This window comes from Phaethon aethereus, assembly GCF_964289735.1.
Source record: "Phaethon aethereus genome assembly, chromosome: 13".
Taxonomy (NCBI): Eukaryota; Metazoa; Chordata; class Aves; order Phaethontiformes; family Phaethontidae; genus Phaethon; species Phaethon aethereus.
Window position 1 is genome coordinate 7,311,808 of NC_138589.1, and position 18,669 is coordinate 7,330,476.

The following is an 18,669-nucleotide window of genomic DNA, read 5'->3' on the forward strand; positions in this document are numbered from 1 at the left end:
ATTTACCTTAGGTGAACCAGACACTAAAGCAATTTTATTATTACCCCCAAAACTGTGATTTGACTTTTTACATAGGCTTTGTTCAGGACTGCACCCCATCTCCTGACACTTCTTATTTTAATAAACAGAACACAAACATTAGCTTCCTATACCATCCTACACTGCAGTTTGGCTCGTTACTTCGGACAGTCGTAAAAAACATAGCAATAATTTTGTCTGTCATAGTACTATACCACATTGAACAGCCAGACTAACCATTGGCTTATTGCTATAATAATGCAGTAATACTCTCATTATATTCAAATTAAAAGGAACTAAAGTAAGTAAAAAACCAAAGACCCAAAAAAGGCAAGACAAAAATCCTGATAACTTTTCATTTTTGAGAAGCAAATTTTATATCAAGAAAATTGAGAATGCAGATTATTCTCAAAGAAAAGATGAAGGGGAAAAAAAAAACCTGCATACTTCGTTGAACTGAGGCCCTCAATGGTTGACATCATTTCATCATAGATATCTTCCTCTATCCTTCCCTTCTGAGATGAATTTCTGAGAACAAAATGAAGTCCATGTCACAAATGCTATTCAGAAACAACTAATGGCTACAGAGGACCATACTTTCAGGTAAACTATCAGGGAAAAGTTAAACGGGAATGCTCCAAACTGATAAACATATACATCCATAAGCACTTTACTCAGCATTTTTCTAGTTACTCAAATCATGCATTTTTCAAGACAATATTTTGATAAACTAAAAGAACGTTTCACAAGTGAAAATCATCTACTTAGTTAACTCAGTGGTACAGGTACCACTGTAAACATTTCTGCATATGGTGCCAATTTTTTAATACACTACAAGGGCATACAGTAATATTACTAACCAAAGACTTGTAAAATATATTTATATTTATTTAAATATATATATTTAATTATAATATTATGTTAAACTGTATTTATGTTGTACTATAGTACTTACAAACAAATCTAGCATCTAGCAGTAAGGAAACTAAAAGCTGAGGTACCACAAGCGGTTACAATAGATACACGTATACAATATATGAAGTGTTTTGATTTGTTTTCCACTGCTCCTTTGGTCCTTACCTCCCTACTCCCCTCCATCCTGCTACAGCCCATATAGCAAAATGCAACCTGAATGACTGAGGGGCCAGTAAGATGAAGGGGGGACGGGGCGGTTCCTTTTAGAGTCTGCTAACAATAACAAACATGAATTGAGAAGCCTTTTAAAGGCCAAAGATTTAGCTTAACCTTCCTAATGCAGGAATACCACACACAGATTAATCAACCAAAAGATCACATGCTTACAGTACATCGAACTGCAAGAGGAGCACAGGATCACGTATGTTAAAAAAAGAAAGTACTTGACAAACCTATCAGAAGTTCTCTGGCGCCCAGTGGAACACAAAGGTATTTCCTAAATCAAATAAGGAATTAAGAATAAGTTACACATTCAATAAGTGTCAAACAACTATTGAAAATAAAATTCAGGAAGCTGGCAAAAACATTTTTATCCACAAATAAAAGTCAACAACCATTCTCAAATAGAAAAGCTTATCAAAATAAATTCTTTCCAGCAATGTTTCTGTTTTAATGAGTGAGCATTTTCTGACAAAAAAAAATTAGAAAATGATTGAACAGATCTTCCCTCTTATTTTTCTCCACACACTGAAACAACTAACATCAGCAGAGGCAAGTAGACTGGAAACCACTTCCAAAAACCTGAATGGACGGATACTTAATTTAAAATTTACTACAGCTATCTGCCTACAGAGAGTAGTACAGCCTTGCTGCACCTGCAGGAGCACACCTAAAAGCATACACATCTCCTCCTTTCAGCTTTCAGGAAAGGCAGATCGAAGGAAAAATTAGTTTTCTTAAATTTTAAAATCTTAAAAATCTTAAGAATTCTTAACCTTAAAAATTCTTTACTGGTAAAATCCTGTTGCACACAAAGCGTGTGGAGGGATTGTTTATTTTCTACACATTTTAAGTACATGTTCAGTGCATCTGAAGGCTGAGATAAATTATCTTTTTTCCAAAACTGCAGGTAGCAAAAGCAGGAACCCAAAATGGAAAAGTGTCAGGGGAAATAAAAAAAGATAGTTTCGAAGTTTTACTTTGAAGGTTTACTATGAGTATAGCATGCTAGCGACTGGCAGCGTTTGTTAAGTTCTGACAGAAACCGTTGTTGCACAGATACCTTCGCGCTTCTGTGTACACATCTAAGACCAAGAGTAATAGCAGAAATTCAGCCACAAAACCCCTGTCAGATTTCAAGTTTCACACCACAGACATGAGGAGCAGTTTGCAAGTATAGGATGACAATCATTACTTCAAACCTCACCTTTCTTTGCCTTCCTTGGGAACTTGAAGAGTCGCTGCTCACACTTTCTCTGTGGTTCAAGTGGGCAAAGGGCCTGGCTGCTCCCCAGGACTCTAAATAACGTGTCATCCGAACAGACGCTCGCATCTTCAGCCCATCATTAACTCTTGCTTTAGGGAGATGATTATTTGACATGCATTGTTTGGACTAACAGAAAAAACACACTCATTTAGAAAACAGAAAATGATACCAATTACAAACTCTGTGTACTTGAGACGTTTAGGACTATAAAATCAAGCCATTTAGGAGGATTCTGAACACGTATCAGCAATGTGTCAGCCAACCTCGATTCCTTTATCTCATTTAATTAATGTGAGCTAAAGCAAATCATGACATAATAAATTTGCTTCAGCTGCCTTTACAAGCCTTCGCTTGTAACACTGCAACATTCAAACTTCCTGGTTTATTTCCGATGATGCGAGAGATCGCAGGATCTGATGAACAGACACAATTTCCTTGCAGTCAGCACAACAGCAGGGGAAAAGGATTCCCAACTCCTGAGCCAGGGCGTATCGCAACAGTGGTTGGGAGAAGATCCCACAAATTACAGACTCAACATTAGATTATATCCCTACATCACAGGTGAAGGGTCAGGCAGTATATACAGGGTATACAGCAATAACCTTGTGGGTCTAAAAGGAAGCTAAAACTACAGAATAAACCAATACATCAATGACTGGTTATTCTCTAACATTTCACATCTTCAAGTGAGCAGGGACCATTTCAATACACTTAGATCCTCATTCTGAGAATATGTGCTTGTGTACATGGTGGGAGGGGGGCGTGCAGTGTTGAGTACATAAAACATGCAACAAAGACTGAGTTCTTGCTAATTAAAAGGGGCTCTATACTATTCTTTCCTGTAAAGATCCTGAAGGAAAGAAGTTTGTAATTTTCATTCTTTTTTCTTTTGAAGTATTTTACTCATCAACCACAAGCTGATTCAAAATAGCGATACTTTGGGTGTTTACAGTTACCAGGCTCTAAAGGGGCAACCAACAGTTGCTAACTTTATACCTTGAAAAGAAGGTGAATCTCACATCCAAGATAGTGAGGAAGATGATGTCAGAAGCTATTTTACAGGGAATACTTTATCTGAAAGTGGGCACACAATACAGGTATCCTTTTATGACCTCATCACCCCTTTTGACCTGGATTTGTGAGAGACACATCACGCAAATACACAGAGTAAAAATACTTATTTGACTATGTGGGCCACATAAGAGGTTATTACCTTCAAGCTAAGAGTCATGTGATAAAACAGTAGGATGTGTTTTCAGATGTTAAGTCCCAAATCCAAGCTACTCAGATGACTCATACCATGCTTTAATTCGGTTCCTGAATTAAAAAGGTGTATGCACCACAAACACCTATGTTCTTAAAATGTAAATGTATGTATATATTTGAATAAATATATATGTTTAAAAACATACACATACCCTTGGATCAACCACTAAGTAGGTTTTGATATTCATGGATTCAAGGTAAGGATCCCTCAGGTGTCCATTCCCTTCTTCTACTTCATAAGCTTTGCCTAGGTGATTTAATGTTGCTTCAGTGATGTGTACACGGCTGAGAAGAGGAGAAAGAACAAGAGACCCAAACACTTACAGAAAGGTCACACTAAGCATTTCATTTACATTTCAATGGCTACTGCTGACATTTCTGCTTTTCAGCCATCTTGTGCTTTGGCAGCCAACTGCAAGATTCTGCCAGTACTTAAAAAACATATTTGCAATCCTTTACTGCAGTTCTTTGTCGCACATCTCTCATAGCAAGTATGCTAAAAACACTTCCCAGAATGAGATAGTATCAGTATAAAATTAAATTGAAATAAGCAGACACGTTTAAGAGACAAGAAGAAATGTGATCAAAGGAGATCTGACTACTGACAAGACAGACAGACTCACAGGCAGGTTGTTTCAGATGGCAAAAGCTGAAAGGAAAGCTCACAAACCATAAGCGAGGACTGTCTCATGCTAGAAACGCATGAGGAGGGGAGGAAATGGTTACAAAGTCTGGAAAAAAAGCTGGAAAAGTTTTTTTGGTCAACTAGAAGGATAATTCTGAAAGTCTATCTTTTCTGACTGAAACAATCAGAGGAGAGCATAACAGCAACAACAGCAACACACTTCGAAGGGGAGCAGTTAGTATTTTTCTGTTCCCATTCACAATTTCCCTTAAACATAATTTAGGTCGGTATCCTGAATTACATCTTTCCATATCCATTAACAGTAATATCTTTCCATAGAATTTCTCAACAAAAGACTTGAGTGTGTTCATAAAACAGCATTTCTCTCATATTCTATTTTCTCATTGTTCATCTTCCCACAGCTTTTCTCACTTTCCTTTGGCACGGAGGGGTTACACACTGTGCTGTCAGTCCTACAATCTGTCAGCACAGAGCTGGGAAAAGAACATTTCCAGAATAGAAGCTGGGAGTGTGCAGCACTCCTGCCTAACTACAGAGAGCAAGGGGATCACTGTCCCACCTGCCTCTTCTTCCTTATGCTGCATGTAGGTTTCCCTAAAGATAATTTAGCCAAGACCTGGAGACAACTGGTTGTGGCTTCCCATGAGAAAGAACAAAAGATTCCTCAATCCTTTTGGAGCCAAAAGGTAAGAGTTTTGGAGCATGGAGGATGTGTGCTTTCATTTGTTTACTGGTAATTGTCTCAAAAAAACCTGTTTTTTCAATTGTTACCTTGATTATGCAGTTTTGCAGCCAAAGCAAACTCTCAAATCTGAAATTTTAAAGCTTGCTTTAAAGCATCATTTTCTCCCATAGGTAGGGACTGAGGCATACTGGGTGATGTCTGTATTAACTGAGCCTTAAAAAACAGTCCTGTACTGCAGCAAGTTTTCTGTGGTTTTCCACTTATCTCAAAAGGTGGTACATTTGCTCACTATCCACCATTTTCCATTTTACCAAGCTGCTTCTCCCCTCTTCCCCAAATCACACACTGACATACATTTCAAATCTTACTGCGAACTTCGTTCCATTTAAATTACTATGCCAATGATTTCTCAGCAGTTACTAACGCTTACTGGATTCCAGGATCAGCACATAAGCAAAAGCTGCTACCTCTAAAGCTGCCTCTCAAAGGCAAGATGTAACATGCACTACTGCACCTACCACGCCAGCACAGAACACCCAACATTGAGTGCACTCAACTTCCTATGCTACCACACCTGAGAATAGGGTGGTATTTTGAACTTTCAGGTATACACATATTAGAGAGAATTGGTCATGAATGCATTTTTAATTTTGGTTTTACACCAGTCCTTTCTGCTTTACTAGTGTATTACGTTGTTATGAATGCAAATAATTTTTAAAATCAGAAAGAAGATGAACAAGGATACTGTCAATGGAAATAAAATATTTATATAGCCAGAAGTTTTCCTGCATTCTTTCAAAAGCATCTAGAATTCCTTCATTTACAGAAACCCAAAACATACCTACTTCCTATTTTAAATAAAAACCTCAAACCGCTCCCCATGACAAAACTTCTGCTTCCAAAGGAGCAAGACTATCTAACGTTGGAATGGGGAATCCCAGACACATCATTTTTCCACATAGCAGGAAACAAATATAACACAACATTTGGATGACATAGAAACCTGTCCTCCCTGTAAGGCTCAGTCTTCCACACATGCAAGGTTTCCTCTGGCTAGTTTTGAAACACATGACGTATAGATATAGGAAGTGTAATGTTTCAGAATCAGCAAGCCAACCTAAACCAGCTTTGTTCTTTAACAGATGATCAAACATAAGCACAAAGAATGTAATGGAATAATTGAAGTTTTCAAGATTAGGCACTGGTCCTAAACACAACTAAGAAAAGTATGCTTTCGTGCTATATTCAGAATCATGTTGTTTGCTTTACCAACAAAAGAAACTTTACAACTCTGTTTTCTTGTTTAACCATGCTGAATCAACACATTAGAACACTCAACCTGGATGGTACTGTAACTATTAACCAAGCTCCAATTAGTTGGCTTTCTGTTACGGTCACCAATGCAAGAAAATAATTTGATACATCCCCTTACCACTTTGCAAAAATTAATTTTTAAGTTACAAGCATATACCTAAAAGCTGTCTGAGGCATGGAAATAATAAGAAACCCTATAATGTCACTGGTCAGAATCACTTTCCAAGAGAAACCGGTATTTTAATGCTTAAACATTATCCACATGAATGCCATTCAATTAGTAAGTGCTAATTTGCACAGACTACCAAAAGCCTACAAAATTATGGTCTCATTTGGGAATGGAAAAAGGGAAACTCTTAATTCTAATCCCCAAGTTCAATTTAGAAAATAGGGGGGGAAAAAGTATACTTTCCTAATGAAGAAAATACAAAGTGCTAGTGTTTTTAAAATACATTTATATTTGTCCTTTTCAATAAGCATCTTCAAAAAGGCAGCATGAATAGCAACCTCAGACCCAACCCTCTACACAGCTGAGCAGCACATGGCAACTTACATTACTGCTTTGCCTCTGCTCCATTCAGGAGTACTCACTTTCCTGACCACTCTGCCCATAACAAACGCTATGCAGAGAGAATACACAACAACCGACAGTTCTATCCTTGCTTCCTCCTCATCAGGCTGCAGTTTACTCTCCAAGTTGTATTTTCTTGAGGGGGTGGTGGTGGTGAATATATAGCTAATATAAATCAAGTGGGACTGATCGATACATTAACAGTAGGTAAATATGCAGCTTTGCCTTGTCAACATCAGTAGCACATCTATTCTTTCGCTAAACTTACAAATAAAGTATTATCCCTGTGCACAATATGGATTAACTAAGTTAATATAATGCACTGCTGAAGGCACACAAATTTCTCCAATGAAGAGAAGGTCAAGCAGTAGTCACTTGCCTAAGAATAGAATTTTATAGTTCATTGAAAACAGAACCAGAAAATATTAACATATTTTACAGCTCTGGTAAGTACATATTTCTCCTATTTTCATCATCCCATTATGAGGATTTGTGTCATGGCACAGTTAAAAATTCCAGACTCATAAACCAGGATTATGAAAACCACGACGACAGAGTGAATCAGCACTGACAGGGAAGATCCTCACCCAGGTACGCCTGCGGACTCCATACGGTTTGCTAAGGACACGTCGTGTGACCAGACGTCATACTGCCACTTCCGGAGGCCAATCACTCCGCAGAGCACGTTCCCAGAATGAATACCAACCCTCATGTTGATATCCACTCCTGTGGCTTCTCTCACCTGCCTACGGAGGGAGGAGGGCATTAGAGCATAAGTTACACTTTTGATTTTCTCTCCTCCTTCTTGGAGATTCGTTAAGGTTTAGTCTCATTATACACTTAGTGCAATGACAAGAGACAAACTTACGACCTAATGCATACTACAGCTAATAAATACACTTTGAATATTGACAAGAAAACTAAGAATTACTTTATTCAATATCTTCATAGCATTGTTAACTTTAAAAAGCCTTCTGTGCTATACTTACTTTATTGCTTCACACATGTCAAGTCCCATTTTAACACAGTTCCTGGCATGAACCGGTAAGGACACAGGTAGGCCTGAGACACAGTAGTAACAGTCTCCAAGGATTTTTATTCTCATGCATTCATTCTCCTGTGAAATCATGGTAAATATATTTAACAAGAAAAAGTGAACTGCAAGTAGGCTAATGACACCAAAACTAGGACTTGTCTATATAGTTTTGAGAAAGTCAGGCTTCGTTCAGTCCTACTTCTCCTTTCTCACATCCAAATGCCTGGACATTGCTCGCTGGAGGGTAACAGAAATGACCACTTCAAGCATTTCTGAAATAAAATCATCATACTAGTTTCTGACTTTATTCTTGGAACTGTTTGCAACTGAGAAGCTATAAATAAAAAAACCCCACAAACCCAAAAACTGTCACAGAATTTACCATCTAAAGGATGAAATCTACTTATCTATCTTTTAATCTTCATCTTAACACCTGAGTTATCAGCAGTTTGTTCACCTTTTTCTCAATTTTTGCATGGCAGACTCAAAAGTAATATTCTGCAGTGTTGTAAAACCTGCACAGAATTTAGGGAGGAATTAGGAATTAAGATGCCCACCTGGTAGCTTTGCAAAAGCAAAATGAGGAGTTTTTGCTTCAAACACGACTGAAGAGGAAGCCAGCACACACTACAGTTTGCTATTGCTAACAAAAAATAGTAGTACTATCTGGCAGCAGAAAACTTTTTCCTAACTGTGCAACAGAGGATACTGCTGTCCATTACTGGCTGGAGAGAGGAAAGGGCAAGAGCGAAGAGGTCCTCATAGTGTCTTTTGTTAAAACGTTACTGAAGAATTTTAACTACAAGGTTGCAAGCAAGCCAGGGCTAATTCTGCGAGGCTGTCTAGTGTTTGACCAATGACTAGAGATGGCTTTAGTTGGGCCAGCTGACACCTTCAGCTGCCCAACCCACCCTGCTGTAGGAACAGCCCAGCAATTCTTCAATCATCTCCAAAATACCCTAATTTACAACCAGCCCAAATCAGTGACAATTCACCAGCCTAAGTTGTTCTCCCCCATCAGTGAAGTCTTAAGAGAACAACCATCATTCTCCAAAATCTTAAGCCACGCTGTAGATTCTGAGCATTGCAGCAAGGGATGAGCTTAGATAGCCCCGTGCTTCAGTTCCAGAGATCAACAGGGGAACCTTGCCCTAGATTAGAGCTGTTAGACTTCAGTATCCAGCTCAGTGTCCAGGTTAGCTACTGACTTTTATTAAGTAAATTGGAGCCTACAACATTTTTACATTATGGAAAAGACGACTGTGAATACTCCCCAGCAGAACAAAACCAGCATAAAAAGCAGGAATCTCTTCTTACAGCTCAACCACAGAGCTGCAAAAAACCCAGACTCACTAAATCCGGACATTTTTTAAACAGTGCAATTTGCAAAAAGGAGTGAGAAATTAATGTGCAAAAAGGAGTGAGAAATTAAAACATATCACTCAAAATCTGGAATCTTTTCTGGTTTTGTATCTGAGGAACAGTTGCAAAAAATGACCAAATGTCTTCAACCTCAGCTTCTACTGTGGCATAAAAAGCTCATGGCAACTAAAACGACATGACTTATTCTGTGTGTTCTAAGAAGCTGCTTCGCAACAATGCAATTACAATACAGTTAGTATGACTCTCTTATCTTCCAGTACTTGACGTTTTAACAGCAACTGAATTCATATAAATACAAAGATTAGCAATGTCATTTAATCAAAAAGGTTAACTAGGATTATAACCGGGTTTTAATCAGTGATATATTTAAGAATTTATTCAATGACATCCACAAAGGTTTCATTAAAGTAATTTCACTCTTCTGCTATATTAATAGAGTTTTCCCACTTTTTCTGAAGAATTTTTAGAATTTCACAAAACCGAGATTTTCCAAATCCATTAATTTTCTAATTTGCATTCAGTATATCCAAATATACTCAATTACAAAACCAAATCAACATCTTTAAACAATGGGAAATTTTGATAGATAGTCTTGGCTTATGCTTTACTAATGCTAATTTCTAGAATCGGAATTTGGGTTGGTATTTGTTTTTTTGATGTCACATAGGCTGCAACAAAATGCAGCATTTATTTTCCTAAAGCCATATTTGCCTCATAATACTAACAGAAAAATCAATGGATATGACAGAACATATATCCAAGATTAGGGTCAGTTTTACAGGATAACAGAAGTCACCACACAGAGTCAATCATGCAACCATGTATATGATACAGTCCCTGCAATGTGAGGCTCAAAAACTCAGTTTGTGATGACAACTGCAAAGAAATTAACCTTAAGCAGCACTTGGAAGTTACAAGAACTACTGCCAGCCTGAAGGGCCTTAATGAGGGTATGTCTTAATAGGCACCATTTTAATCTACTTCCCTTTCTTACACTTTTCTGTAAGTATCCATTACTAATTATTACGCCTGAGATAAAGAACTCCTTGGTCTGATGCACTGTGACTGAATTTATGAATTTAAATGTGTGCCTGAGAGTTCTCCATTTGTAGAGCCAACAAAAAATCCTAATTGAACACAGCAAAGCTCCTCAAATAGAGCTTGTATACAGCGCCTCTTACAGCCCTATTACAATCATTTATTGCCATCAGACAATTCCCTGAACAATACAGATAAACCTCCAGACTTAACAACTGAAATTACAATATCTTGCTAAATTTCGTATTTTTGTTTTAAATTTTGTTTTAATGTGATTTTGCTAGTTAGCTTTAAAGCCAAAGCAGTCTTTCCTTCCTGACTCCAGAAGCACTAACACCAACTGCCTTCTGTCACGCAGAGAAGAATTCTTGTTTTTCCATAGGTGGCCTTTATCCCTATTGCACAACAAACTGCAATACTTACCTTTGCAATCTGATCAAACTTTCCAAAAAGTTCATTCAGCATCACTACTAATTCCTTAGGAGAGCAGTCACTGGCAAGGCGAGTAAAACCTACGATGTCTGCATAAAGAATGCTAGACAAGAACAAAGGGAAAAAACAACACAATTGAAATATGAAGATATGTCTATTCCACAGTCAGCTTAAATATTAAAATGCATTTAAGAGAAAGCATCTCTCTTTGTAAAACAACTCCAGAAAAAAGGGCTCAAGTATCTCAACTGATCTAGAAGACAGCACATGAGTTCAGGACACATGATCTTCCACAACAGGAAAGAAGCTCACTTCAGCCTGAAAGACTACCTCCAAATTTTAGTTTCACTGGACCATATACACTGATAAGAATCAGCAGCTTATATTAATACAATTACTTCTACAGCTTCCACTTACCTAACATTTTGGTGCCTTTTTACATATAGACTATGGAAGTTGTTGTCATGCATTTGCCTATTATCATTAGTTTCCTTCAGTCGCTCTATGATTGCTAGCTTCATTTCCATAGAGATATGAGCTGGCAGTATGGATAAAAGCAAATTTTCCTAAGAGAAGAGGCAAAAAAATAAATTATGGAAAATTCTTAACACAGTAAATTTGAAACTGCAGGATTTTAGTGACTGCAAGAACAAATTAAAAAAACCAAAATGCCTTTATTCAAATAGCTTTTGAGTAATGAATGTCAGATTTTCCAAAAAAGGCTTTTACATTTCCGTTCTCAAAATCACTGATTTTACAGTTAAGTGAGGTTGTTTTTCCCTTTGTTTCTTGCGACCTAGATGTGGCATATCTCTGTAATGACATGCACAAAAATTCAGTATTCAGTACTACAATTTCTGGATAAATGAAAACTTATTTTTTCCACCAATCTCTGTGTTATGTTAACGTCATCTGATAAAGCTTCTGGTAAAAGCTTATGTTCTATAATGAACAATCTACACAGTATTAAAAACTCTTATGAATTCTCAAATGCTGGAAAGGCAGCAACAGATACAAAAGTGTCAAAAACATGCTGCTTTAGCTTAAATGAACCAGGAACTGATGCCCCCAAAATAAAGTCTTTTGAACCGAGTGAGACTACAGACTCTTCAAAAACCACTTACATTGTTTGACTATTCAGTGCACTGTTTTACACTGGCTTTGACTTAAAAGCCCATTCTTCAAAGAAGACCCTGCTAAGTTGCTGGGCAAAAGAGGAAGACAAAAAAGAGAATACTTGTAACACTGGAAGGGCTCTACTGCCCCAGAGACAGTCACCACGGAAGAGGAAATGTTGTGTGGAACAGCTACAAGCAGTTTCCTACAAGCAGGAACTTTTTCAGATGACATCGCCAGCAAGGTCAAAACATTGAGTAACTGAGTAAAACGCTGTCCCTTTGGACCAACTCTTTGTCCCCTTCTCCTGAATAGCTGACGCAGCAGAATACAGATGCCAGTAGCCTGCCAGGGTTACTTAACCAGTGCCTGCCACCAAAAAGAAATGCCTTGGGATCACACCGGGAGGAGGGAGTCCTTGAGCATCAAGCACTAGACTACAGTAGGTACAGACAGCAGTTTAGTGTGAGGCTGCCCCCAGAAACAGAATCACCTCCTTCCCCTCCTCAAGCATTTTAATACTAGGAGAGTCAACCTTGGGGAACAATTTAAACTGAGAGCAGAGCCCCAGCGAACGTAACGGGGCCATTTGAGGATGACACACTACCCAGTTTTCAAGGAAGTGATGATGAACCCTGAGCGGCATTTCTCACATCATTTTCACAGAGAAAAAGTGGGTGGCAAAAAGGAAAGTGAAAATTACAACACAGATTAAAAGAAAGCCATCCATAGACTTAAGCACATCTACACTTCAAACAAGCAACCATTAAAAAAAAACACACAACCACAAAGCAAACTATGCTCTTTACCACATAGCCCAAAGAATGGGAGCACACTGCCTGTGTAAGCTGATTAGATGCTTCCCTGGCTGCTGCATGGGGAAATTCTGCCAGGACTTTCATGCAGATTTGTCATCTCATCTAACAAGATTAGCATCAGAGGACAGATCACACTAGCAGTGTGGCATTTTCTTCTTTCCAATTCGATCAAGTCAGTCACTTTTCAGCCCCTTCCTTTTATCTAGTAACTGGTGGGCAGAGAACTCGGCACACATCAGCCTCCTAGAGCTGTTGTTCTTAACCCTACTTATACCAGGATAAAAGAGGAAAAGCACCCTAGTTTCAGCTTTGATACTTCTTTACAATCCTTCCTCAGTAAGAAATTCATGTTCCTTCTTTATTCTTTAAATACCACTGGAGTTTATGGAAATAAACTATGTCATACTTGAATACTGTAATTTATTATACAATTTTTTTCTCCCTTAGGCTCAAATTTTCTCCTTCTAGCAAAAGAAAAACAGTTTGAGACAAGAAAATACAAGAACAAATAATAGTTTAGAATTCAAAACAAAAATAATGCAACCAAGGGAAGCATGAAACTAACTGCTGAAATTACCTTACAAGTATTTTTCAGGGCATTAAGGGCATGTTCTTTTAAGTTACCTTGGGCCAGTCCCAGTAACATGTTGTACTAGGAAAAAAGTAACTAAAATAACTGGCAATTACATTCCTGTTACAAATACTGTGATTTTCATATAGACAAGCCACAGAGAACAGCTTCCTCCCTTTAACTTCCTTCTTTTGTTACAAATGGCACAACTTTATTTTTGATACTAGGTGGGTATCACAAAGATTGGACCAAGCCTTTTAACATGCATTAGTCACCAGCCTTATAAAATTATACAGACTTTAGAAATGAAAACAAGCAATTCATAACATGAATTAGTTCACTCACTTGTTGCCTCTTTTCAATCTTCAATTTCATTCGGACCTGAATGCACTTTAGTGTGTACCTATACAAATCCCACGAAGCAACCTGCATTTGGCGTTTGTGAAATGCACCCATCAAGTTACCACAAAGAAAAATGACAGCATTGGCAAGTAGCTGCACAAGAAGAAAAATATTTATCTACTGCAGAACAGTCATTGACACTTCACTAATACACGTGCTAGTTCCTTAAAAACAATCAATCCCAGGCCACATTCAATTTTTCTCTTACCCGGTAACATACCAAGTCATAGTGCTGCAATTAGCCAGGATGTGCCTGGGAAATACCTGCTAACTTTCAGAGTCACAGGCATTCCTGTACAAACATACAGTAGTATAATGAAACAGAAAATTCTGCTCCATCGTTTAGCATTTGTTTGCAGGCATCGGTGTTTGATTTAGGGAGAAACCAGTCTACAAATTCATGCGTCAGCATGCTGTGTGAAGCCTGACACACACACCTGCATCAAAAAAGCTGGGGTGCTCCTCTGAACACACCCTATTAATAAGTGTTGGGAACCCTGAAAGCAGCCAGTAGCACTCCCAGGGCTTGCTGACTCCCCAGGGCAGCAATGGCCCTTTTGATCCACCCTGTAAGCAGTGCCAGATGAAGTTAGATAGGACCCATCTGAAACAGCACAGATTGGAAAGAACGACTGTGACAGAGTTTGTCACATTTTGAATAACTTAGTTAAAAAATTAAAATAGTAATTCTGCTGCTTTCACTTAGGTCAGAAAACCAATATGCATTATAGATGAAAATAATTGCAATTTTATGAAAAGCGTGCAAAACATACCGGGTGCAAGCTCCAAATCCATTTGTTTGGAAAATCCACGTGGAAGTTTGGAACTTACCTAAACAGTATAGTTAAGCCACTATCAAATGGTAATATGACTAGGATATTTAATTACTTAACCAGGTAGTATTTCCTTACCTGAAATAGAATGGATTCCTTGTTTTCCTGAGAAGTCATGCCTACCACGATGCTTAGAACAATAATATGGGAGAGAGCAGAAAGAACGCTAATTATGACAGCGCCTCTCATCCCAAAGGGTAGCATGGTATAAACTGTGAAGATTATGAATAGAAAGAATGGCACCTTTGGAAAGAAAAAAAAAAAAAAAGAGAGAGAATCACACACACACGTTATTAGGCGCCTGCCAAAAATCACTACAGAACAAGGAGGGAAGTAGCAGGATTCTTGCTCATTTTCAGGCTGAGCAATTAAATACCAACCTTTCAAAAGCAGAATTTAAAACATAAGGACAGTGGTAGTCTTAAAAGTGTTGGAGGAATTAGCAGCTATAGATTCATAGATAAGACAGCTTACCATGACATATCACCTTTATTTTTTTCTGTTGTCCTTGCCCTCCATCCTTAATTTATCCATTACAGCTGAAGATGCACTTCGTACATCATGTATCAGGAACAGAGTGTTGCAAGGATGGCAATATTGAATAGAATCAGATTTCTCACCTTCTCCAAGTTACTATTCTAATTTTAACATCACCTGATCACATGTGTGTGTTTACTCCGTATATGATGAAAACCAACCAACACGTCCTGGTGCTGGCACAAGAGTATAACCGTTATTGCCACTAACTACATATTTAACTGCACAGATTTTACAAAATGCGCAACGGTCCACTAAATTGCTAGGGATCGGAAGGAAGATCTATAAAACTTAAATCCATATTTACGGGTTTGTTATAGTGTTTAGCTCATATGTATGGAAGTTAACAACCCTGATCGGAGGACAATATTGCCCTGTTCCTGGCTCAGCTCCATCTCAACATTGCAGCTCAACTTGTGCTGTTCCAGACGTGAGCTTCCTTCAAGGAAGTCTCAAGGCCCAGACTGCACTTCAATGTCTTCCAGACGAGCTAGCATGGTTGGGACAACAACAAACAAACAAGCAAGTGAATAAAAGTTTTCATTCAACAAAAGTAATCTTTTCATGTTCATCTTTACTATCTTAGCTAGACTAAAAAAAAAAAAAAAATCTTTTTCTGCCATACGTACAACCCCTATCACACAATGTTCTCAACGCTGTGTAATAGTTTTATAAGCATGGACAAGCAAAGGTCACACCCGCATTTAAACAGTAGCTTTAATTAGTGATAAATTCATAACTTGAGATAAAAGTCTGAAATGAACCTATTCACTTCTACTTTCTAATCTAGAGTCTCCTTATATTTTAGGCTTTAAATCAATATTAATGAATTACTACCACATGACAACAACGCAAGACATTGTCCTGCAGCACTGAAAGCAGCAAAACCAAATCCTGCTTCATTACATGTTTGTGCTTATAGTTAAGAACAGTAAATTTTGTTTTTTCCTGTGGTAATAGCTTCTTCCCTACATTAAAAAATACTGAATAGCAACTGTAAATACATGGTGTTGGATCCAGGCCATAATACAAATCAGATTTTGGTTGTTTAACTGATAATTTGTATCTATCTTTATTTGAAATAAAGAGGGGAAGGGGAAGAGTCAGTAAAACAAGATAAAAAGTCATTTTTATTTCATTAAAGACTCTTCTGTTTACATTATGAGAGCTTAGGAGGAGTTTCCTACAGATTATTATATTTTTGGCATCGTGAAATCGCCCGTCTTCTGATCAGAGATAGTAAGCAATGAACTTTAGCCACACCCAACTATGCCAGGATGTGTCATTAATTCTTATTGTTCGCTTCACCTCTCCCACTGATTTGAAAACACGCTCCCTAGGGCACACCCAGCTGTAGAGTCCTTTATGCGTCTCTTGAACACCACTTCAACCCATATAAATTAACAAAGTAAGTATAATTAATGAAAAATCCTCATAAAGATTAATTCATAGTAATTAAGATTTAGTAAAAATCTTAAATAAAAATATAACTAAATTACAACTTAAAGATGCAATTTCCGCATAGATTTATGTGGTTCTTCAATTTTCTCAGCTGAAATGTATTTTCACTATAATACAGAATACCAACTAAAATTGACTATAATAAACCAATAAAACCAATTTACGAAAGTGAACCTAAATCTTAAGAGAAAAGTAAGCCGATATAACATTCAGGAAGAATAAAGCACACAGACACATTCGTATATACTGACTACCAGTTTTAACTAAGTACCCGAATGAACAAGATAGACATACCTGTTCCCACAGTTGATAATCATTTTCTTTTTCAAAGAGAGATACGTATCCTACGATTAAGAAGCAAATCCAAATCATAACTCCAAATAACGTGAGCCATCTCCGAAATAGGGACTCAATACATAAAAGTAAGTACATGACTGCAAATATGACAAGAGCAGCACATACTGCAATAATGAAGGCAAGATGATAATGTGCTTCCTGCAAAAGCAAAACAAAGTGTTGTATTTGGTTTAAATGCCCGCGTTAGAAGAAAAGGAAAATGCATCTATACTGTCCTGGAAACAACTTAGATAGCTTTAACATATGCTAACCTGAGTTCTTAAGTAGTCTAGCTGTGGCAGCATTAACACTTTCTGAGATTCACACATACAGAGATAATATAATTAATACTCTTACAGATACTCAGTCAACCACAGTTCCACCATTATTATTTCCCAAATCAGTGGTTTTGTCTTTTAAACTAAGTTCTAACTATACTATATTGTACAATGCAGATGTACCCAAATTAAATGCATTTAAGTTCAAGCTTTGCTAAAAAGGAGTGTAACAGCTCTTTTCCTAAGTTTTACAGGGCATGACTTGTAACATACAAATGGTGTTGCTACTTCTTTTCTTTTTTAGGAAATAAAAGCTAAAAGGGATACAAATGCAATTGGTAAAATTAGATTTGTTGCTAAAGAGAGACTTAAAGACAGTGTTAGAAGGCAATGAAGGATTATAACAGCTTATTACCTTTTACAACATTATCTTTAAATCAACTCCCCTTTCTACCAGCTGTCAACTGGGGTGGCCTGAAGAACACTCAATTTCTTTACAGAAAATTGTATTACACTACGCGATAAAAAATTCTTTAAGCTGCATCTTTCCTATGCCAATAAGATCCCTGCTCTTTGCTAACTATTGATTCAACAGATCACCCATTGTACTGGGAGATTGTTGTTGTGTTTTTACTACCAAAAAAAACCCCCAAAAACCAGCAGCAATGAATATCTACAAATCCTTAAAAGAAAAATCACTTCAGGCATTCACAACCAATGAATCACTATATTATTTTGCATTTCTTAGATGACTCTCAAAAGAAAATATTAGAAATGCAGGACATTGTAACTTTTGAACTTGTTCCTTCCTTTGCCCCTTTATTACTTATTTACTATCATAGCTACCATTTAGCAGAGATTATGATGTGTTCATAACATACAGGAAAGAAACAACAATCCTTATAATAACTGTGCATGTGTCTGACAGTCTCCTCTCTTCCCTGTCCCCTCAAAAACATACGCAGCATTACATACACAATTACTTGATTTCTTTCAACATTGCAACTCCAATACGATGTGGCTCAAAAAATTATTTAGCCAGAAATGTTTTGTGTGCCGTTATAGTGATTCCTCATCATCTTTGAAAACATTGAACACAAAGAAAAAAAGTATACTCACATCAGTGACAAAGAAGATTATAATTAGAGTAGTCCAGAAGATGATTGCAATGAAGAGCAGCAATAGCAGGAGCGGATGCTGCTGGCTCGTGTAGCGGTACTTCTCATAGAGTGGGTCTGATATCCTGCAGTCATCCTTTTCATTGAAGAAGTATTTACCTTTAGCTGGCATTTTCTCCCAGCTTGGCTGCTATTTCTCTCAGTTCCCAGTGCACGCAACAAGACACAGCTGAAGCTACTGCTTCAAAGAGAAGTTTTGTCTTTTCACTGCTGCCTCTGCGATCTTTAGGCACGCCGAGTAACCCACGTTCTCTGATTTTACTTCTCATGAGCATTAACTTCAGATTTCCAATGCAACCAAAAGCAAAAGAGTAAGCCTCCCCAAAACCATAAGCAATTCATCATCAGC

The 18,669-nt window shown here is 37.6% G+C and overlaps 1 protein-coding gene across 1 annotated transcript in view; it reads right to left on the bottom strand.

The window, feature by feature from the left end:
* ADCY7 (adenylate cyclase 7) overlaps window positions 1-18,432 on the bottom strand; it is a gene marked incomplete at its 5' end in the record, with an annotated part of 31,789 nt that extends 13,357 nt beyond the window's left edge. Inside the window, 12 exons of the mRNA XM_082005909.1 lie at window positions 466-546; window positions 1,386-1,429; window positions 2,360-2,545; window positions 3,838-3,970; window positions 7,489-7,647; window positions 7,891-8,018; window positions 10,782-10,893; window positions 11,208-11,356; window positions 13,641-13,790; window positions 14,609-14,773; window positions 16,823-17,023; window positions 18,262-18,432. Of these exons, the coding sequence (XP_081862035.1) occupies window positions 466-546; window positions 1,386-1,429; window positions 2,360-2,545; window positions 3,838-3,970; window positions 7,489-7,647; window positions 7,891-8,018; window positions 10,782-10,893; window positions 11,208-11,356; window positions 13,641-13,790; window positions 14,609-14,773; window positions 16,823-17,023; window positions 18,262-18,432 (1,679 nt within the window). The remainder of the gene's footprint in view (window positions 1-465; window positions 547-1,385; window positions 1,430-2,359; window positions 2,546-3,837; window positions 3,971-7,488; window positions 7,648-7,890; window positions 8,019-10,781; window positions 10,894-11,207; window positions 11,357-13,640; window positions 13,791-14,608; window positions 14,774-16,822; window positions 17,024-18,261) is intronic.
* Between the last annotated feature and the right edge of the window lie 237 nt (window positions 18,433-18,669).